General features: G+C 32.0%; 1 protein-coding gene across 4 annotated transcripts in view; it reads left to right on the top strand.

Annotated features, from left to right (window-relative positions):
- The window catches only part of CNOT6L (CCR4-NOT transcription complex subunit 6 like), an 89,941-nt gene that overhangs the window by 49,673 nt on the left and 16,058 nt on the right, over nt 1-24,210 (top strand). For all 4 annotated transcript variants that reach the window (XM_063108289.1, XM_063108287.1, XM_063108288.1 and 1 more), the window contains exons 5-8: nt 4,485-4,574; nt 13,650-13,718; nt 16,750-16,907; nt 19,381-19,535. In XM_063108289.1, coding sequence (XP_062964359.1) covers nt 4,485-4,574; nt 13,650-13,718; nt 16,750-16,907; nt 19,381-19,535 — 472 coding nt within the window. The remainder of the gene's footprint in view (nt 1-4,484; nt 4,575-13,649; nt 13,719-16,749; nt 16,908-19,380; nt 19,536-24,210) is intronic.

Here is a 24,210-nt window from a genome sequence, read left to right as displayed (position 1 = left end):
TTTTTTTTTATTTGTTTTTCCATTGTGCTTTTCAACTTCATAATTTCTATTTGGTTTCATTTTATAATTTTTTTCTTTTTTGATATTCTGTTTGGTGAGCCATCCTTTTTATGCTTTCCTCTAATTCTTTAGACGCAGTTTCTTTAGTTTTTTGAACATATTTTGAATAGCTGATTTTTAAAGTCTTTTTTAGTAAGTCCAATATCTGTCCTCAGAAACAGTTTCTATTGATAGCTTTTTTCCCCTCTGTATGGGGACTTACTTTATTGTTTATTACATGTCCCATAATTTTTTGTTGAGAGCTGGACATTTTAAATAATATAATATAGCAACTTTGAAATCAGAATCTCACCCCCTCCCCCAACATACACACTCTTTTTCAGGGTTGTTTGTTGTTGTTGCTTGTAGTATTTGTTTGTTGCTTTAGTGACTTTTCAGAACTAATTTCGTATTCTTTGTCATGTGTGGCCACTGGAATTTCTATTCAGTTAGTTTAGTGGTCAGCTAATGATTGGAGTAGAGATTTCCTTAAATACCTGGGACCAATGAATCTGCCACTCTTTGTCAAGTGGCTCTTTATATGTTTAGGTCACACCTCAGTACTCAGCCAGGACGTTTACAACTCTGCCTTAACCTTTACTTCCTGCTTGGGTATAGCCTTCAAAGTTAGACATAGGTGAGAGCTCAGGTTGTTTTTAGGTCATTCATGTGCATAGCTCCCTGCATATATATGATCTTTTAAATTCCTAGGAATATGTCAGAGCTTTTCAAAGCCCCTGTGGACACCTCATTTCCAAGCTTTTCCTTTTAAGCTTTTTGGCTAGTCTATTGTTTGTCCCAACTGTTATCATCACCTTAGGCAGCCACACAGTTGCCTGCAATGGTTTACTCAGTTCCCACCCCCATACCCCTACACCCAGAGAGAAGTTTTTCAGTGCTGAGCAAGAGTAAAGGAACTACCACAAAGGTCAGTTAATGACCGTTCTTTGGGAATGAGACTTTGAAAGAGCTCCAGCTTAGTTTTGGTTGCTCCAGTGCATGCCAAGCTTCCCTGGCAATATGGAACCAGGCAAAGTTAAAACTCCACAGACTGCTATTCTTATCTAGATTCTGCACTTTTTTCTTGAGTAAGCCCTACGTGGGCTGTTGCAATCATGTGGTTAATTTCTAGAGTTCCCAAATAGTTGATTCTGACAATTTTTACCAGTTTGTTGTTATCATTGTTGTTTTTTGGAGTGGCAGATTTTTGGAGGTTCTTACTCTGCCATTTTTGCTGACTTTTTTTATCCATTTCTTCTTCAGTGAGCTTTAGTAGTTTCTGTCTTTCAAGGAATTTGTTTCTTCTAAGTTGTTGAATTTATGGACATAAAATGTCCTTAACATTCCCTTATCCTTTTAATGTCTCTAGAGCTATCCCTTCTTCATTCTTGATAGTTACAATTTGTGTCTTTTTTGTCCCGGTCATAGAGAGGTGTATCAATTTTATTGCCTTTTTCAAAGTACTACAGTATGAGGTCAGTAATAATCTACTATTTTTCTGTTTTAAATTTTATGTATTTCTGCTCTTTATTAGTTCCTTTGCTTGCTTTGGATTTCATTTGTTCTTTATTAAAGTTCTTAATATGGAAGTTGTATCACTAGTTTCAGATCCTTTTTTAAAAAAAATATATATTTAATGCTATAACTTTCCCTCTAAACACTGATTTATCTGTAACCCACAAATTTTTATGATGTCATGTTTTCATTTTAATTCAATTAAAACATTTAAAAATTCCCTTGTGGCTTCCTCTTTGACCCATGGATTATTTAGAAGTTTGTTGTTTGATTTCAGAGCATTTGTGAATTTTCCAGATACTTGTCTATTGTTGGTTTCCAGTTTTATTTTGTTATGCTCAAACACTTTGTATGATTTCAGTTTCTTTTCAGTTTGTTTTCTGGCCTAGAATATGGTCTCTCTTGTTGAATGTTCTTGTGCACTGGAAAAGAATGTATATTTTCCTGTTTTTGAGTGGAGTATTATATAAACATTAGTTAGGTCAAGTTGGTTGACAGTGTGGTTCTGGTCTTCTCCATCTTTACTAATTTTTTGTCTACTTTTCCTGTCTGTTACTGAGAGAGGAATGTTTGAAGTCTGAAATACAGTTTTTGCAAATCCTGAGAGATATTATTCTGTTGTATATTATTCTATTGTGTTCTCAATTTCCGTTGTTGCTTTTGAAGCTTGTTATTTTCATGTTTATTGTTTTGAAGGGACTGGTCCTTTCCCCCATCTAGTTTTAAAGTTTTCTGTTTGTCATTGGCATTCTCTAGTTTGCACTACAATGTATTTTAGTTAAATGAAATCCTTTTGTAAACCTCTTACTGTGAATATATTGTGCTTCTTGTATCAGTTTCTTTTTTTATGAAAATTAGCTTTTGAAAATTTGCAGCTTTTCCTCTTCAAATATTGCCTCTTCTAATCTCTTTAATCTCTCTTTCTGGCTAGTAGTTTGATGTGTTTACTATTTGCTATAGCTATGGATTCAGAGATTAAAATGTCCTCAAGTGTTTTTATCTCTTCTGTTGTCTTTTGGGTTTCTTTTAGACTCCTTAAATAGGGCCTGAAGCTTGTGTTCTTTCAGCTGTAATCCTCTGTTATTATACAGGAGATTTATTGATGTAGTGGTAAGGTGTAGAAGGAGAGTAATAGTCTTATAGTCCTATGTTTAGGTCTCAGTCTTTTAGTGAGACTCCATTGGGTATTTCCCTACTCCAGGTTGAAGGTTAGAGGGGGCTGTAGTTGTGTATTTCCCTTCCACCGGGTCTGTTAGGCTTTCGTAAAACAGAGCTATAAAATAGTTTCCCTCAATGGCAGGATTTAGGAGAATATTATTTTTCCCAGCCTCCCGTTGGAAGCATGAGGGAATTTTTCTCCAGTCTTCACAGTGAGTACCTGGTGGGATTCCTGGAAGTAAAACTTAGGAGTGTGGGACCCCTAAGAGTGGGCCCCCTTGGAGTTTTTAACTCTCAAGCTAGTCTACACTGAGCCTCCAGCAATTTGTCAATTACAGTTTAAAGTGCTCCTACTGATAGAAATTCCAGCTATAGGCTTCTGTTACCTGTAAACTGTGATTCTTCATATCTGCTTTTTTGTGTTCGGAGCAGCAGTTGGTCTGTGACTTCACTTGTAAGAACAGGAGTAACAACTTTCATTCTGTTTACATGTTGGACCAGAAACCGAAGTCCTGTTCTCTTTTTGAACTCTAATTTCATATTTATTAAGCTTTCTTATTCTAACTTCCATATCTTTTACTATGTCATGTTTCCCATCTTTTTGAATCTCAGTGATGCATTTTGGCTAATTTCTGTGAGTATATTTTTCCTGTTCACTGATTTCATATGTGTCTGATCTACTGCCTAACTCATTCATCAAGATTTTTTCCTCCTACTGCTTTGAGTTATAATTGCAAACATTAAAATACCCAGATATTTAAGTATCCAGCTTTAACTAATTTTGATAAAGGTGTAAACCTGTGTAACCAGCGCCTAGATCAAGATATAGAGCAATTCCATCACCCCAGGAAGTTTCCTTTTCCCATTTTCAAGTCAATTGGAAACTACCAACCAGACTTTGAATATAGTTGTACCATTTACACTTTGCCGGTAAGAGTTCCAGACACTCCACAGTCTTTCCAAAATTTGGTTGATTATTTTTTTAAAATTTTAGCCATTTTTGTGGGTGTGTGTTACATTGAAGGTTGGGTTGGTTTGTATTTAGAACCTTCATTTCTAGAAGTTCTGTGTTTTTTGTTTTTTCAAATCTGAATGTTAGACTTTTGTTACATGCTTGTATTTATGAGTACCTCCTTTATTTCTTAAGGGTCTATATAGTTTGTTAACATAGGTAGTTTTTTGGTGTTTGATAAATCTGTACTATGAGTACTCATATTCTTGATTACTGTCATAACCAAATTCTTATTTGCCTCTCACATTTGACTAACTCTTCTTGGTAACAGATTTTCTTCTCACTTGAAATAACTTCCTTTTCCGCATATGTAATATAAATATTTTAACTAAGAAGACTCCTTCTTTATAATATTACTCATTTTTTCTCATATAGGTCTGTTTATCTTTCAGTTGGAATGCTGTCTTCAAAGATAAATGTAAAACCTGTAGGGTTACTTCAAGCTGCTAGATTGTGATATTAATTTAGAATTGACCAAGATTAACATGTGTTTATGTATGTGTGTATATATGTGTTTTTGACAAGCCCAAACTTTAAATACACAGTATAAACAGTTAAATCTGAAAAAAATAATTCTTTTGAAGTTTTTCTTTGAGTGTCCTAACAGAGTATTTCTTTAAATTCGTATTTCTTTAAATGTATGTAACAGAATAAATAAGTAGAAATCAATTTAGAAAATTGGCATTTTGTTTTACTGTATACATTTCCATCTTGTTGCAGTTGTAAGTCTTACAGGTTTTATTTTTGTCCTCTCCTTTAGGCAATCCTTTATCACAGGATATTCTCAACTTATACCAGGACCCAGATGGAACCCGAAAGCTACTGAACTTCATGCTTGACAATCTTGCAGGTAAGTATTAACGATAAAGCAGTAAAGCAAACTCTACGGATATTATTACCAGCTAATTGTTAGTATCCCATGTTGCTCAAGAGCATGTAGCCATTTTTTATAACTGTTGACAAGTTCATAATTCCTGCCGTTAGTATATTCCATGGTAGTCAGACAGTATTCTTTTCATATAGTATTGAGTGCTTTCTGTTTACAAAGCCCTATGCTAGGAGCTTTAGCTATGTTATCTTGTTTTATCTTTCTAGGAACCTATGAGGTAGGATTTTTACTAACATTTTACAGATAAAAATTCTGACATTCAGAGACTAATTTACAAACAGCTAATTAATGTCAGAGCTATGAACCTAAGATTGCCTTGCTCTTAACCATAAAGATTAATGAGAGAATCTCAAAACATTCATGGAAAAATAGAATTAAAAGATAATACAGTCTTTCTGTGAAACTTTTGTTTTGGTGGCTGGCCAATATGGGATTCTGAACCCTTGTCTTTGGTGTTACAACACTGTGCTCTAACCAACTGAGCTAACAGGCCAGCCCCCTCTATGAACTTTTTGAAGACCCCTCATATAGTTGTTTGAATTTGATCCAAATTACTTGGAAACCACACATCTGACACCTGTTTTATGAATGAAATGTCAGTTTGATTCACTCCACATTTGTGAAAAGTTTTCAAGCAGGCTTTTGAGTAATAACATTAGAGTTATCTGACTAAAATAGTAATATTCCAAATGGAAGATTTTTTTTATACAAGGGTACTTCAAAAAGTTTATGGAAAAATAGTATTAAGAGATAATATGAATCTTTCCATGAACTTTTTGAAAACCTCTTGTATAATAAGGCTTAGTATTCAACTTAATTTTTCTTGTGTGTGTGTGCTTAAGTACTCAAAATGTGGGTAAAATTGTAGAGGTACTACTAAATTGAGATACTTTTCTTAAATTGAGATACTTTTCTTAGAATAGTGCCTTTCTAAAATACAGAATTCTGAAACAGCTAGAGAAATCTAAAGTTCCAGCATAAAGACCATAATCACAGTATTTTGACTGTACTCTTTCTTAATACTCTCCATCATAAAAGATATACCTATCTACTCCTTCTAACACAAATAAGGTTTACCATAAGGTAAAACAAAATTAATATTATCTGAAATGTTTTTGGCTAAAAAGACTAAAAAGTTGATGGATGGAAGTGAAGTAAGTAAATCTATTACAGAAGTTTTTTGAGTAAGGATTTAGGAATATGTGTCAGTTTAATTAAACTGTCTGCGTAACGTGTATATGCCATTTCCAACTTGCTTTAAAGTTAAATATTTCTCTTGTCAGTATAGATGTAGCCAGTTGACCCAGCCATATGGCATGTGTGTGATATGTGTGTGTCATTTTTAAGAAGTTCTTCATATATTTTAGATATAAGCTGTCTGTTGGTACATGTGTTGCAAATACTTCAATTTATCAACCTTTTTTGTTAGGGTACTGCTTTTGTGTCTTCTTCAAGAATTTTTCCCTACCACATGATCATGAGTGTATTCTCTTATGTTATTATTTAGAAACTTTGATTTTTTACTTGCAACATTTAGAACTGTAACCTTCCTGGAGGAATTAATGTTTGTGCAAGGTAGGAGTTAAGTTTCATGACTTTTCCATATGTACATTGTATTGACACTGAGTTTTCTTCTATTAGTCTTTATGGTACTGTTGTTATACTTCCTGGCAGTATTGTTTTGTCTCTAGTTATGGTAGCTTTATAAAAAGTCTTTGAGATCCAGTATAGTACATCTTCCTCCTTGATCTTATTTTAAAGAGTCTTGACTACCTTTGGCTCCTTGCTTTATTTACCTTGTACTTTTATTAAAATTTTTAGAATCAGGTTTTTAAATCTCTACCCTCTGCAAAATGTAGGGATTATATTTGGGAATATATTGAATCTATAGGTTGCTCTGGAAAGAATTGACATGTTTACAAACCTCAGTCTTTTTCTTCCATTTATTGTGCCTCTATAAGTTCTCTCAGTATTGAGTTTTAGGTTTCTAGTAGTGGTCTTGCACATTTTATATTACATTTATTTTAAGTATTGCCTTTTTAATGTTTTTATAAATAGTCTTTTTAAAAATAAATCTTATGATTTTAATGGTTGTTACTGATTTATGGAATACAATTGAATTTTGTATATCTATTGGTATTCATCCAACTTGCTAAACACTTGCTACTAAATCCCTTGCTAAAATACATATTCAGCTACTTTGCTAAACTGCTTTTAATCCTAATACATTTTTATTTCAATTTGTACAATCATATAATCTGCAAATAATGACAATTTTATTACTCTCTTTTCAATCCTTACTATTTAAATTTATTTTTCTTATTGTACTTGCTAAGGCCACCAGTAAAATGCTAACTGAAAGTGGTGGTAATGGCCATCTTTGTCCCATAATTTATTATGAATTAACATTTTACAATTACGTACAGTGTTCGTTATAATTTTTATATAGGTAAACTTTATCAGATTAAGGAAATTTTCTTCTATTCCTAGGTTGCTAGGAGATTTTTTAAAATGTGAGTAGATATAGAATTTTGTCAAATGCTTTTTCTCTATCAAGATATGGATGATTTTTATTCTTGATTTTGTTAATATGGTAATTATGTTGGTTGTTTTTCATGTGTTAGAATACCTTTGTATTCCTGGAATAAACTCAAATAAGTTATAACATATTGTACTGTTATTATCCTTTTTGTATATCCCTAGATTCAGTTTGCTAATATTTTACTTACGATTTTTTGAATCTATGTTTGAGTGAGATTGACCATTGATTTTCTTCCTTCAGTGTGCTTGTCAAGTATTGATATTAATATTATATTGGCTTCATAAAATTTGTTGAAGCATTTTCTCATTTTTTATGTTTGGGAGTTTATTGTTTTAGAGTTTACAAAGACTGATATGTTTTGTTTCTTAAATGTTTGGTAGAATACATCTGGGCCTGAGTTTTCTTTGTAGGAAGTTTTAAATTACTGATTTAATTTCTTCAATAACTATAGTACTATTCTGATTTACATTTCTCTCTCAGTTTCTGAAAGTTGTGTTTTCTGGAATTTGACCATTTTACCTTAATCTTTAAATTCATTAGCGTAAAATTGTTCAAAATATCTTCTTATGATATTTTAATATTCCTAGGCCATATAGTGATGTCTCTTTCCATTCCAGATATTAGTTTGTGTTGCCTCTGTTTACTTCTTGTGAAGTCTTGCAGAGGTATTTATCAGTATTTTCTTTGGGAAAAAAAAGGAATAACTTTTATCTTTATTGGTCCTCCTCATTATGTGTTTGTTTTCAATATCATTTCTTATTTTTATTTTTTCATTCTTTCTGCTTTCTTTGGGTTTCATGTACTGTTCTTTTTATAGCTTAGGATGAGCACCTAAATAATTAATTTCTAATTTTTCTTTTTTCCCCAATATATTCATTTGTAAATCTCCCTCTAAACATGGCATTTAGTTGCATCTCACAAGTTTTAATTTGTATTATTTTTGTTATAATTTAATTCAGCATGTTTTCTAATAACCCTCTTCATTTCTTCTTTGACCTTTGAGTTGCTGAGAAGTTTATTTCTTTATTTTCAGGGGAGTTTTCTTTGTCATAGATTCCTTGCTGCATTCCATTGTGGTCAGAGAACATTCTGATTTAAATATTTAAAATGTGTTATTTATTTATAGCACATGCTTAATTTTTGTGAATGTTATGTGTGCACTTAAAGTCTGTGCCTTCCGAAGTTGTTTGGTGCAGTATTTAGTTGGTTATTTTGTTGTTTGTGTTATATATACTTAATGATTATTTATGTGATTCATTATTGAGAGAGCTATATTAAATCTCCCATTTTGATTGTAGATTTGCTTATTTCTTGTAGTTCTTTCAGCTTTTAAATTATATATACTAAAGGGTATATTTTTATGTGTTTTATATTCCTGGTTGTTTAAACCTTTTGTTATTGTGCTGCTCTTTAAAATTTACTTTGGTATTACTATAGCTGTATGAAAAAAATAGCTACATGACTTCTCCTTCGGTTTGAATTTTAATTGTATATCTTTTTCTTTTCTTTTATGTTTAACCTTTTGTATCTCTGTATCTTATTATTTCCTTTCTTCTACTTGCTTTGGGTTTATTTTGTTCTTTTTTTTGTTTGAGATGGAAACTTAGATTATTGACTTGAGAATTTTTTTCTTTTTTTAATGTAAGCATGCAGCACTATAAATTTGCCTGTCAGCAAGCTACACCCCATAAGTTTTGATATGTTACATTTTTATTTTCCTTTAGTTCAGTGTTGTTGTTTTAATTTTCTTTGAGATTTCCTGTTTGATTCATGGGTTATTTAGAAGTGTATTGTTTAATTTACAAGTATTTTAAGTTTTTCCAGTTGTCTTTCTGTTGATTTATTATTTGATAACAATTTGGGACCAGTTAGGAAACATATTCTGCATTATTTCAGTTCTTTTAAATGTGTTGAGGTCTGTCTTATGATCCAGGATATTGTCAAGCTTGGTGAATGTTCTGTGAGTTCTTGAGAAAAATATATATTCTATAGTTGTTGGGTGAAATATTCTAGAAATGTTTATTAGATCATGTTGGTTCTTAGTATGCGATTCTTCTATATATTTTCTAATTTTCTACATAATAGTCCTACCAAATGCTGATACTGGGGTGTTGGAATTCCCAACTATAATTATGGGTTTGTTTGTTCCTCCTTTCAGTTCTGTCAGTTTTTGCTTTAGATATTTTTAAGGTCTGTTGTTTGGTATATACATGTTTAGGATTGCTACATCTTAGTGGATAGATCATTTTATCATTATGTAATGACTCCCCATATTTCTAGTATTTTTCTTTGCCCTGAAATCTACTTTATCTGATATTAATATAGCTACTCTCCTTTTTTTGGGTTGATGTTACCATGCCGTATCTTTTTCATCCTCTTACTTTCAACTTTCCTATATTGTATTTGAAATGAATTTCTTGTAGTTAGCATAGAGTTAAGTCACGTGTCATTATTATTCATTTTGCTAAGATTCTACTGTCTTTTAATTTGTGTATTTAGAAAATAATAGATACCTACACTGAGCAACAGATGTTATTATAATTTTTGCTTCAACCATCACATTTGATTTAAGAAACTGATGGGGGAAAGGATGGTCTATTATATTTCCTCCTCCTGATTTTACCCATTCTTTATTCTTTCCTTTTTGATGTTCTATTTGTTCTTCTGTTATATTTTCCTTCCTGTTCAGAGAGCTTTCTTTAGCCATTGTTTAAGGGCAGGTCTCCTAGTGATAAAGTCTTAGTTTTCCTTTGTCTGTTAACATCTTTAATTCCCCTTGATTTCTGAAGGGTAATTTTGCTGAAATCAGAATTTGCAGTTGATAGTTCTTTTCTTTTAGCCCTTGAAAAATGTACCACTTCCTGGGCTTTCATGGTTTCAGAAAAGAAATCCGGTGTCCTTCGAATTGGTGTTCCCCTGTAGGTAATGCATCGTTTTTCTCTGATGCTTCTAAGGTTCTTTCTTTAGTTTTCAGAAGTTTAATTATGATCTGTCTTGGTGTGTATTTCTCTGAGTTTATTATACTTGAAGTTTGCTCACCTTCTTGAATTTGCAGGTTTATGTTTTTCACTTAAATTGGGAAATGTTCAGCTTTTATCTCAGAATACTTCTTCAGCCTCATGTTCTTTCTGCTCTCCTGGAACTTTGATGGTATGAATTTAGATCTTTTGTTATCATCAAGATTCTTCAAGCTCTGTTCATTTTTTTCAGTCTATTTTCTTTTTGTTTAGATTGACTAAGTTCTATTAATTTGTTCTCAGGTTCACTGATTTTATCTTTTATCTCTATTATTGTGTCCTTCCAATAAGTTTTAAAATTTTGGTTATTGTATTTTTCAGTTTGATAATTTCTGTTTGGTTTGGTTCTTTTAAAAAAAAAACAAAAAACATTATTTCTCTTTCTGCTGGGGTTTTCTAGTTTTTTATTTGTTTCAAGGGAATTTATAATTTTTTATTTAAGCAGTTTTATGATGGCCTCTTTAAAATCTTTGTTAGAAATCTCTACATCTGATTCATCTCAGTATTGTGTCTGTTGATAGTCTTTTCTGATTTAAGTTGTGATTTTCTTGGTATGACTAGTGATTTTCATTTGTACTCTGAACATTTTAGATATTATGTTAGGAGACTCTTGATCTTTTTAAAATCTTTAATTTTAGCATACAATTGCCCTTTAATGTTTAGGTTTAACATGTAGATTTTGTTGCCCCTTCCAGGCTCAGCTGACATGCCGACTGTGGGCAGATCAAACCAACTGCAGCTAGGCAGTGTGAGGTGTGGGATGGGTTGTCTCTCTCTGGCTTTGCTGGAGATGTTCCCTTTGGCAGATTAGGTCACAAATATATTTATTTTATGTTATAGTAGCCTATATAACTCTCAATTCCTTTCTTTTCACATATCATTGGCCATGAAGTTTCATCTTTAAAAAAATGATTTTAAGTGTACATTTCACATGGATATATTGTCTTCTTTGAAAAAAAAAAAAGAAAAGAAAAGAAAAAAGTTAAAATTCATGTAAGACTAAAATTTTTTGACCACTACCTTTAATTCCAGTCCCCTTCATATAGGTAATCACACTTGTAAGTTGGGTGTATATCCTTGTGCTTTCTGGTGGGTATTTATATACAAAAATTATACCAGTAGAAAATTTATACTATTACTGTTACTGTGTGGTTTTTAAATTTTCTAATAAAATATATCACATTTTATCATGTCTTTTCTTTTCACTCAACAGTACTGGGATATCTTTTCACTTTAACACATAGATATCTTTTTTCTTTTAAACTATATTGTAGACATTTACTGTTGCTTTTGCTACTATAAACAATGTTGTAATGAATATCTTTTTGAATGCTGCTTTAAGCAGGTAGAGCTGAGTCCAGGAAATAGAATTGCTAGGTCTTAGGGCCATGCATGTTTTAAATTTTAGAAGATGATGTCAATTTGTTCTGTAGATAGCTGTACTCATTAATATCCCCACCAGGTAGACATGCAAATAGCTTTTTCTTATCACCATCATCAACCCTTGATATTATTAAACTTAAAAATTTTGTGTCAACTTGGGTAAAAAAATACTAACTCATCTTTTTAATTTCCCTGGTTACTGGTAAGATAACTTTTATATGTTTTTGGCTCTTTGGTTATGTTGTTGAATACTATGTATTTTACTTGTACTGATACATTGTGATGTGTTACTTAATATTTGGGAAGCACCGAAATGTAGAAATTATCTTACTTGTATTATTTTGAGGAGTTTCTTAATTTTTGAGTTTTTAACCAAGCCATCTTAGGGTAGATTTTGCTAATATGGATGTCAACAGCTGGAAAGTTCTTTGTTTACTCTTATCATTACACAGTGTGAACAAGATATACAGATGGCCAACAGACACATGAAAAAATGCTCAACATCACTAAGCATCAGGGAAATGCAAACCAAAACCACATTGAGATATCATCTTACATCAGTTAGACTGACCGTTATAAAGACAGAGAATAACAAATGCTGGTGAGGATGTGGAGAAAGGGGAACCCTTCTACAGTGTTGGTGGAATGGTAATTTAATGCAGCTGTTATGGAAAACAGTATGGAGTATCCTCAGACATCTACAGATAGAACTTCCATACAATCCAGCAATCCTGCTGCTGGCTGTATACCCAGAGGAATGGAAATCATCATGTTGAAGGGATACCTGCATTCCTATGTTTGTTGCAGTTCTATTTACCATAGCTAAGAGCTGGAACCAACCTAAATGTCTATCAATGGACAACTGGATAAGGAAAATGTAGTATATATACACAATGGAATACTACTGCCATAAAAACAGGAATGAAATTCTGTCACTGGTAGCAATATAGATGTAATTAGAGAAGATTATGTTAAGTGAAATAAGCCAGGTACAGAAAGAGAAATATTGCATTTAGTCATTCATAAGTGGGAGCAGAAACAAAAACAAAAGAAGAAAGAAAGACTTGTTCATTTTGTAATCTATTTCTATATTTGGCTTTCCATTTTTGAAACAGTTGCCAAAATTCTAGCATGTTACTCCTAGCCAGCATGATTACTTTCTTGTATTCAGTATACTGAATCAGCTGGATGATTTGTTTGTCATCTTATGATAACCTTCATTCTTTCCTGGCAAGATATGTAATATGTGAAATAATGTTCATTTCTCTCTGGGAAAAGTATGGCTGTTGAAACATAGTAGTATACTTTGGGTAGTCTTTTGAAACATCAAAATGGTTAATAAACTGGCATTGCCTTCCTTTTTTCTATACAGTGTATTTCTATTCTTACCTCTTGCTTTGCATTGACATTATCAAAGAGAGTAAGGAAATGAAAGACCCATTAGAAAATTCAGTAATTTGGGGCCGACCCCGTGGCTCACTCAGGAGAGTGAGGCGCTGGGAGCGCAGCAGCGCTCCCGCCGCGGGTTCAGATCCTATATAGGACTGGCTGGTATGCTCACTGGCTGAGCACGGTGCGGGCGACACCAAGCCAAGGGTTACGTTCCCCTTACCGGTCACAAAATGGACAAAAAAAAAAAAAAAAAATTCAGTAATTTTTATTATACATTCATAGGCGTTTTGTTTGTTTGTTTATTTGTTTCTAGTTTAAAGATGTTTGAGTGTTTCAGTTCTTAATTGTGTTGGAATCTCACATAGCTTTGATTTCGGGAAAAAGGCTGAGTCCACATAATTTACATATGTAATTAAGACATAGGTTTTACTTAAGATTTTAAATAGGTACTTTTCATAAATACCGTAGAAGTAGAAATGCCACTAGTGAGTTTCCTAATATCCTTTTCTTATATTAGGTCTGCATAACTCTTCTTAAATTTCCTTTGGCTTCTAAATATTCATTAAGTTATTAGATTTTTGAGTCAGTTTGTGAGCAATTACAGCTGAATAGAAAATAGAGATTGCTGTGACATTATAAACTAAATGATACTGATTTTAGAAACATGTGAAATTAACTTATGTTTACAAAATATTTTTTCAGTTCATCCAGAGCAGCTTCCTCCAAGGCCATGGATTACATTAAAGGAACGAGACCAAATTCTGCCATCAGGTAAACAGTTTTCCAGTTCTTTTTTGACTTTTTTCAGAAATACTTAAAATGCAATTTGAGCTTCGTGATCTATAATTAACAGGCCTTCATTTTACCTCCCATGGGTATATTAGTTTAAAAATACTGATGGATAGACTTTTAAAAAGTTTAAGTTCACACTAAGATAAGCCTATGTACAAGTATCTTGTATCTTTCACAGTGATGCAGCTCTTGGTTTTAAAATTATTTCTTGTAATACAGCTTTCCAAATGGCATCTTCACAACAGGGTATTAGGTGATTTTTAGTAAAAATGAATTTTCTTCTGAAAAATTTTAAACTACTTAGGTACTTTATCTTTCTTGAGAGGTAGACTGGTAACACTTACAGAAGAATTATTTAGACTGGGTATATATTTACTACATTGGCAACAAAATATGATACCAGTCCAGGGGTGTAGAAATGGTACAGAGTGAATATTTAAGCAATGTAAGGATATAAACTAGTATTTTTAGAACTATGGTAAGGTAGAAAATATAAAAGTTTATCTCTTTGTGGGGGCCAGTAACAGTTTGGCATTTGTAGGGCTTCTTACTACATATTAGACATTTTAGGCTTGGGAATTCTACTTAAAATGAGCTATGAATTATTGTTTCTCCAAATGCCTTTTTTTAAAAAATCACAAGTGTAATAATATTTATGATATCTAATTTTATTTTTAAATTAAATGAAAATTTTAACATGAAGGAAAATTTTAACTGAATTTTAATATGAATTTTAACTGAAAATTTTAATATGAAGGTTAAATCAGTCACTGAACACTGCTACTTTAGTAATTTTTGAAGGGTAAATCACAGAATTTATTATGCACATTTTGAACAATATAAAGCCCTTCGGTTTGTGAATTTTGGGCTTTTGTTGTTGTTAAGAAATAAAAAGATTCAGAACAAATCATTTGTTTTGGTATTGGGAAGTGTAACTTCTTTATGGTTCTATTTGCATTTTAATAACACTGAGAAATATATATATATAATACATTTTTGTGTCTTCCAGAGGTAATTTTTAAACCACCACACTCTAGAATCACAGTATCAGCCTGTTTTAGGAGGCACTATGTCAATAGAAGTGTGTCAATAACACTCTATTATCAGGATGTACGTTGATGTTCAAATAAAAGGAATACCTGATAAGGTTTTCTACAAAGTCTTAAGTTAGGTGGATTTATTTTATCCTTGGCCTTCCCTAGTGTGAATTAATTATTCCTTTTCTGATATTATAAGCACCATTTTCAAGTTATTCAAAGTAATCCCTATTTGCACATGAGAAAACATAATCTTGAGGAAAAGCTTTCTTAAGATTGAACAGCTACATTTCTGGTGAGAAAAGGAGAAACAGAAACAAGTTTTATTAGATACTTAACTCCCAAAGTAATGTGTTCTTAGGTTTTTCATCATTGAAAAACTAGTATGGATTTTTCTTGAAATGTATGGTGTTTCCTTAGTTGAATCTGAATGCTAAAAAAATATATATATATTATTAAAAATGCATTATGCTTGCTTTGGTAGCACATATGTGGAAATTGGAATGATGCAAAGAAGATTAGTGTCACCCCTTAAAAAAAATGCCCTTTACTTCTGATGCATAGGGGGGGCTGTGTAATAGCTAATGTAATTAAGTGTGATTTATAGCCAGAAAACCATTATGATAAACTATGTAGGAATCAAGCCCAGATAGTGAAAAAGGTTCCAGATAGAAACAGAGTATAGGAGAGTAGTTATAATAGTGATTTGGGTAATTTTCACTTCTGTTTAAAAATTGGTGGTTCACTCTCAGGCATTGGTACCGATATAAACAGTTTTGTATATATCATAGAAATTGCAATCTCTAGCCTTTTCTATAAAATCTCACTTCACAAAGTCTTAGAAAAAATCTGAATGAAGCAAATGACAACCTGCCTTTCCTTTTTTCCCCTTATTCCCAAAGGACATTTCAAATACAGAGAAGCAGAGTAAGGTGAACTTAAGGTGCTCACTTCACAGTGTAGAGGCTTATAAATGTTTCTGGGTCATTTCCAAAATAAATAATTAGAGAACACGTATCAACTCAAACTGAAATTTAGCCTCCAGTGTACAAAATGGCCACCATTCAGACTCCCAGGGGACCAGTGAACTGAGTCTTTCTTAATATTGTACTTTTCCCATCTTCTAAAACCGAACCAACATCAAGTGTCACTTCACCTTGGATTCCTCACATTTTATTTAAATAAATGATTCTGAACAATGTCTGCCCTGGGATGCTAGTAATCAACAGGGATGCTTTCTAAAAATATGAATACTCAGACCCTAATATTCTGAGTTAGTCTGCAGTCAGGCCCGTGGTGTCAGCATTTTTAGAAAAAGCTACACAAAGTGATTCTAATGGGGCAACCAGGCTAGAGAGTTATTGATAAAAATTAGGGTTTTTCAGACTTTAACGTGCATGTGCATATGAATCAAACTTGGGGAGTTTGTAAAAACTGCAGATTAGTTTGCTCACAGACTTTTTATAATACTTTAGAAATGAACATTTTATTGGCAGAAAGGATTGTCTTATAACTAAACTTTGTTAGTTCCTACTCTTTGGCTCAGAGTAGTGAGAACAGTAAGACGTCCAAAAAAGTATTAAGTATGGATCTGTTGTTAATAAAAAGTAATGGAATTAGACCTCTTTAATTAGAATGAAACTAAAATTTACTTTTGTTTCATTTATACAGAGAAGCTTTTCCCAGCAAATGACATGCAAAAAATTAGCACTGATTTAAAATTTTAATTTTTTATTCATTAAAATAAAATTTTTCAAAAATTTCAAATATGAACTGTTAGTCTAATTCTAGACTAGTAAGATAACTTTGGTATGATGGACTCCAATGAAATTTTATTAGATATAGTTCAACAAAATCTTAATTTTGCCCTATGTATTTTATAATCATGATGTTTGGAGTATGTGTACAGGTGCTTTAGAATAAGTTGCCTAATTTTCTTCCTTTTGTCTGTTGTTTTTTCTCCCACTTCTTAGCATCATTCACGGTTATGTGTTACAATGTGTTATGTGATAAATACGCCACCCGGCAGCTATATGGCTATTGCCCATCCTGGGCATTAAACTGGGAATACAGGAAAAAGGGAATTATGGAAGAAATTGTTAACTGTGATGCAGATATCATTAGTCTTCAGGTAACACTATAGAAATTAAATTGTCTTTAACTTAAAGGTGAACTTAAAAATAATAGATTTTATTTTGGGGAGAAGATCCTGTGTTCAAAGCCAAACTGAAAAGGAATTATTTTCTCTTCTGAAAAAGAAAGGACAATTTTAATAAGCCTTTAATATATTTCCACAGTGAAATCATTTCTCTGAGTATAGCTATCCACTTACATTTATTTACTACTTTGTTAAGTGAAAATAATCTCACTCATTATCTGTGTTAACAGTTCATCTCATAAACCAATTATTGGTATTGCAGAAAGAGAAAACTAAAAAAGATTGTGCCACTCTTTCAGGAATCTGAATTTAACTTACAATGGAGTTTGCGGGGGAAAAAAAAAAGTGCTTTCCCACAATTGTTCCTTAAAGATAAACATTTAAAAATATTACAGTATAAATCATTCATTTTTGCCTCTGAAATTTAGACTCTTCTGTTTTATAATTCTTTATTATAATGAACTTAACTGAAGAAGCACCTTAAGTGCTTAAAGGTGGTGGTGTAGATTTTTTTAATTGACAAATAATAATTGTATGTATTTATAAGTTACAGTGTGATGTTTCAATACATATATACATTGTGGAACAATCAAATCAGGCTAATTAACTTAACCATCATCTTAAATACTTACTGATTCTTAAAGGTGTTTTAAAATTTTAAGTATTGTATTTTTGCGCATTCTTTTTGGCATAGCCTGAGAAGAAAAATTATTACTTTTAAACATTTTTTTGTAGTAGAGTGGCATGATAATTTATTTTTATGTTGCCTGGGAAATAACAAGAAGTAAAAAAATCCTCAAAAACTGAATTTCTTCTAAACATTGAGACTGACACAGAATTGGGGGGAGAAAGAGACAAAATTAGGCTGTTGTAGTTGCTAATTTGTCCACCTTTTGGTTTAGTATTTGTAGTAATAACATCATCACACCTTTTGAAATGTAGTTTGAGGTATAAAAATATTATAATTTAAGGAAATTGTTTTTTTATTATAAGAATAATACTATATTATGAAGTGTTCAAGAGAATTTGATAATTTTGTAAAAATATAATTCATGATGGAGGAAAACACCAAATTCCATATCCCAAAGATAGTTGCTATGTTAAATCCTCTGGTGTTAAACCAAACAAAAAACTTCTGGAGTATTTTCTTCTACACAGTTTCTTTTTATTCAATTACCAATTTAGTTACAGATAAATTTCAAAATACAGTTGAAATCACACTATTGGAATATTTTGTATCTTGCATTTAATGCGTTTTCCATGTTACTAAAATTCTTGAAAACTCATTAGTTATATGAGTGTGTATTAATTGATGTAGCCTTCTCCCTGCCATTGGACATTTAGTTTATGGGATTTTGCTGTTATGCTGTTATGAGCATCTTCATACATAAATCATTATCTTCATATTTGATTATTTCATTTTGAAAGATTTGCTAAAAATATTTCATGGGTTAAAGAATAAAATAGACTAACTTAATAATTACTAAATTAACAGAAAGCATTGGATGATTAGTATTTAGTTACCTAGAAATTTCTTAAAGTAGAATTTTTTTGTTGATAGATCTTATGTTTCTCACTGTTGGGTATCATTCCTTTTCACTACGCTTCAGAAGGATAAATGATTTTTAAAATTACCTCTTTATACAGGTTGAGTATCCTTTATCCATAATGCTTGGGACCAGAAGTGTTGTGTACATTGAACCATCAAAAAGAAATGGTATCAGTATCTCAGCCACCCATGTGGGACAATCTGTGGTTGTTTGGCATGCTCATCATTCCTGACCCTGAATTTATATCCTACCAATAGGCTATCATTTTCTTACATTTATTCACACATAACTATTTAACAATAAAAAATAAGACGTACCATTAATACAGTGAAAAAATATGTTCACAGTAACTAATCAGCCACAGTAGCGTCACCAGAATACCTGGGGATGCTGAATAAACTGAGTGTTGTGTTCCTGTGTTTTGACTGCAACCCATTGCATGAGGTCAGGTGTGGAATTTTCCACTTGTGGTGTCATGTCAGTGCTAAAAGTGTTTTGGATTTTGGAGCATTTCAGATTTTCAGACTAGGGATGCTCAACCTGTATATAAAATTTACTTTTCCCTACCACATAATGTATCATACACTCAACTTACTTTGTTTAATCACCAGTCTTGAGGAAGTGATATATAGTGGAATCAAATCTAAATTGGGAGTCAAGAGACTTGGGATGTAATTCTGCTGCTGTTACTAACTAGCTGTGTGAGCATGAGAAAATCATGTCACTTTTTGGTTCTTTCATGTTTAAAAAGCTGCCATGGCAGCTGATAGCAATAAGGTAAGATGGATATGTGAATTATTTTAACTTAATCACAACTTGCTCAGATGCTGAACATTTTAATATCTTAATCAGAGTTTTCCTCTGTCATGTAGATGGTAACTTTTCTTTTATCTCAGGAAGTGGAAACAGAGCAATACTTCACTCTCTTTCTGCCGGCATTGAAGGATCGTGGATATGATGGATTTTTTTCTCCAAAGTCACGTGCCAAAATCATGTCTGAGCAGGAGAGAAAGCATGTGGACGGTTGTGCAATATTCTTCAAAACAGAAAAGTGAGTTAAGGAAACAAAGCTCAATAAAGTAAACTTATTCCTTTTAATTACCACAAATGTAAAATTGTTTTTGGTTTGACCCTATATAATAAACAAAAAGCTAGAAAAAAAGTATTATACAAATTGAACCTTGTTAGACTGTGTATTGGAAACAAGGATATTTATTGTATTATTTTTTGTGCTTTTGTTACCAAATTACACTAAAAATACAGACTTGAATACGGTCTTATAATCATATTTCAAAATATATTTTTATAAAGTAAAATATTAGTTTTGGTCGGGGGAAGTGGTACCTTTTAAAATTAACAATAAGAGATCTGGGTTTCTTTCTGTGATTTTTTTTTTTTTTTCTTTTTTTGATAGTTGGCCTTTTTCAGAGTCATTCATTTTATCCTTTTAATTTTTTTCAATTAACATTTCATATATGTATTTAATCATTTATTCAATAAATGCTTACTGAGCATTTGCTTTGTTACAAGTCCTGTGCTGGGCACAATAGACACAGAGATAGATTAGCTCTCATTGAAAGCTCAAATGCAGTAGGAAAAGATAGGTATGCAAGACAATTATAATGTAATATCGTATATATATCCAGTAGAGAAATGCATAGATAGGTAAAGGAGGACAGAAGAGAGGCACAGAGCTTATCGAGATGAGAGTTAAAAGGATTGATTGTGATGGGACAATGGAAAATGAAATGTGTGAGGTCTGAGTGAGGTTGAATTCCATGGTTAGTAATTTCGATTTAATACATTAGATAGGGAATCATCTACTTATAGGATAAGCATGAATATGCTTGTGGCTATTTTCCAATATTTATCTGTTTAAAATGTTTTTATTGATACAGGCATATTACCAGCATGGCACAAATTCAGTGAATTTGAATGACATGAAGGTACTTCAAAGATTTTGTGGAAAAAATTGTATTATCTTTCAGTTCTGTTTTCCCACAAACTTTTTGAAGTTTTCTCATATTTGCCCTTCTTCTCATTTATCTGTATGTACTTTCCTGTCTTTCCATGGATTTTTAGTAGAGATATTCTCATTTTGGTTAACAATTAGTGCACAGTTCTGTAGTATTTGAGGTCAGAATATACTAAATTCTTCTAGTGGTTTGGTAATTTTTTATGAAGTTTAAAATATCAATTGCTATTACGTCCATAGTGTTTGCCACATGTCAGGCCTTTTCTAATTATTTATATGAATTGTCTAATTTAATTTTGAAAGCAGCTAATAAAGAAATAGCTGTATACCAACCTCTGAGGATTGGAAACAAAGGCATGGACCTTTGTTGATTGAATAACTTGCCCAGGGTTACACAGTAGTCTGACTTCACAGTCCGTGCTTTTAACCACTGTAGTAAACTGAATTTTTAGGCTTTCTTGTTCAAGCTTCCGGTATTTCTTACAAGGTTACCTCATTTGGAAAAATTGCCTTGAATTTGATATGTTACCTAGGTTCATACACAAATTTTCTTGAAACCCCATAGCTTAATGCACTGATAACTCTGAGACATCTACGATCAAGCTTTTTTTTTTAGTTGCCATTGTTCCTTTCAAGATGATATGGAAGATGTTTATCATTCCCCTCATAGTTTTGAAAGGAAAAATCTAAAATTTCTTGATAATTTACTAGAAATAGTTCAGGTTTTGAAATAATTATAACTGTTATCTGAGAAACTTTAAACATTGGATATTTGAAAATGGATTTTTGAATTATTAAAAATGCTGTGAGCTATTTAAGAAATGAGTACATAGGAAATACTTTGATGCATCATCTGTTTTTCTTTCCTTCCTCAATTTTTTTTCTAATTAGTAACCTGGACCTGGCAACAGATGAAGACTTTGAGTTTGATACATTATTACATTGTATCTCCTCTGAACTTCTTTCCTGGAATGGCAGGACTATATGTCCTGTAATAGGATTAAACCACTCTCTGTCTCAGCACCAAATATTTATTCATGTTATATTAGCTAACTATTTAATGCCAAACTGTTTGGAATTTAACACAAAGTACACTGCCCTACCTTTATTCTTTCTTCAGATTGGAAAGAGAATACAATGTAGAGAAAAGACTGTGAGTTTTGAAGCCAAGTGTTTCTCCTCTTCATTTAGCTGTATAATCTCGAATGAGTCACCCTTTCTGGACCTATTTCCTCATTTGTATATGCTTACCTTGTAAGATTTTTTTAATATGGTTTACAAAACTAACAAAGTCAAAGATAGCTGTAGAAGAATACTTTGTACTCTTTCTCATATCTTATTCCTCTAAAACCAGAGTATTTGATAATTCTGAATCCTCATCGATGATTGTTTAATCCTGCACAGAAAATAGTGATACAAAGTAGGTAACAATAAATACAAACTATAATAATTACTATTTTTAGTAAAACACTATAATAAAAATCTCTTCTCCATATGATGAAAGCATAGACTATTGCTTACTAAAGGCAGTAGGACTTGGATTACCAATAATCAGAGAATTAGAACACAATAAACTATTCTTTAGATCACATTATTCTAGTTTAGTTTAATTTTAGGGGATTCAGAAGGTATCTCAAGATTTGGCAGCACCTTTTGGTCATCATTATGAACATCTTTTTTTGGTAGTTGGATGCATAGAAATACCAGAAAATAGAATTTTGATTGATAAAATGCTAGAAGTCAGCTTTTGCTTTGTAATTTATCTCAAGTATTATCTTCAGTCCAAAGCATTTTGTACATTATGTACATATAATATTTTATATATCATATACATATAAAGTAAACATATATATGTGTGTGCATGTGTGTGTAGAAACCTTTATTATAGATCAATTTTTTAACTCAGAATTTAAATTTCTTTTTGCCATATGTTGTCCTGTAGACTTAACTGTTAGTAGAAATGGGGTCTTGGAGCCAGATACAGTAAGAAATCCAAAATGGAAAAAAAATAGAGATGAAACCAGATCTAGAGCCTAGACTTACTTGTTCTTCCTGAGGTTAACAGCTCTGATCTTCTGATCATGCTGTATTTCAAATCAATTAAAAAAGGAAAGGTGGACAGCAGTTTAGAACAGTGTAACCATTACACTGTGAAGAAGCAGTCTCTCATAATAGGATTGGGAACAACTTAGATTGTCATGGTACTTAGTTCTTGCTCTGTTGCCTCTGCTTTCTAACTTGCTTCCAGTCTCAGAGGAGCCAAGTAAGGCCATGTCCTTCACTTCCCATGTTATTATAGGTTTTGTGCATGGGAAGAGTGCATTCAGAAGTTTAGTATCATTTCAAAATGATCTATTGTGATACTCCTATCTCACTGGCCTCTTAGTTACTAATTTGCTCTGTTGTAGGTGGTGGTTGCATTTAGGATTTACATGATTTTTTTTAAAAATGAGATTTTGATTTTCTGGCATTTGCTGTTAACTCTCCCATTAATTCAATCTGGAACATAAAATTATGGTTTTGTGTGTAGTTTTTTTACTTTTCGAATATGGATAATAATAACTGCTCCACTGAGCTTCAGAGTTTTCTTATGAGGTTAAAATGATAAAGAAGGTGGAAGTGCTTTCAGTGGTTAAAAGAGCTGTACTAAAATAGGATGGTGTTTATCTACTCTTCTTACCTAGTTATCCTAGTTTCTTAGTTTATCTTTTCTAGTTATTTTTTGGCATTCTGATGATTACTTAAATGGACTCAAGAACACATTTTATAGCATCTTATAGTGAGTATACACGAAGAACTTCTATTTGGTTTGGTTTTAAAAGTGCTGGGATGATCCAGAAAGGGTCAGAGCTAACTTTTGTGTGATCATACTGTCTTGTTGACTCTATACTACATTGTTCCTTTTCAATAGTAAATGAATTCAGGGAGGGAATATTACTTAAGCCCTATAGATTGTTTTAATTCCTCGTACTTGGCATTCACTGTCCTCTCTCTAGCACTAATGTAATCCTATCACAGCTCATAAAATTATTTTCAGACCACAAGTTGGTAAGAAATTGAGTTATTTCTTTGAAGGGCTGTTTGGGACATGTTCTTCCTGCATTTGAAGCAGTCAACCTAATAATCTTTCTCAAATCATGTGAGAAGTTTTTTTTTTTTTTCATATCAGTCTTCATAATATATGTTCTTTCTTATACCCATTTGACCTTTTGTTTAGATTTTTCAAAAGATGAATATGCACAAGAATTCTTAGAATAAAATAAAACAGCTTCAGGAATAATGTTCATAGGATCAGCATACTAGCCATAGAGTATGAATAATGAATGAATTAAAGTATGAGCGTACTTCAAAAAGTTTGTGGAAGAATAGAATATGAAAAAAAATAAAAGATAATATGAATCTTTCTGTGAACTTTTCGAAATACCCTCGTATTAGAAGAAAGACAAGTTTAAGATTTTACATATTTACTGTGGCTTGGATTAATGACTGGAAAATAACTATAAGCCAGTATGTCTAATTTAAAACACCTAATAAAAGGAATGAAGGCCTTCACCTCTGTATTTCAAAATGTTACCCCTGTATCTGTGAGACAGAAAGTAGAAGCAGAGTGGAGTGCATTTGATTGTGTGTGGGAAGGGAAAGAAAGAAGTAGTATTGTTAAGGTAGTATGGATAGAATATGGATAATTATTTCTTACTATATTATAAATATATAATAAACAGAAAAAAGATAAATTGTAGGAGATTACAAC

The sequence above is a fragment of the Cynocephalus volans genome, chromosome 9 (assembly GCF_027409185.1).
Source record: "Cynocephalus volans isolate mCynVol1 chromosome 9, mCynVol1.pri, whole genome shotgun sequence".
In the NCBI taxonomy this organism is placed as follows: Eukaryota; Metazoa; Chordata; class Mammalia; order Dermoptera; family Cynocephalidae; genus Cynocephalus; species Cynocephalus volans.
The sequence above is the reverse complement of the archived record's forward strand: the minus strand, read 5'-3'. Positions and strand labels throughout refer to the sequence as shown.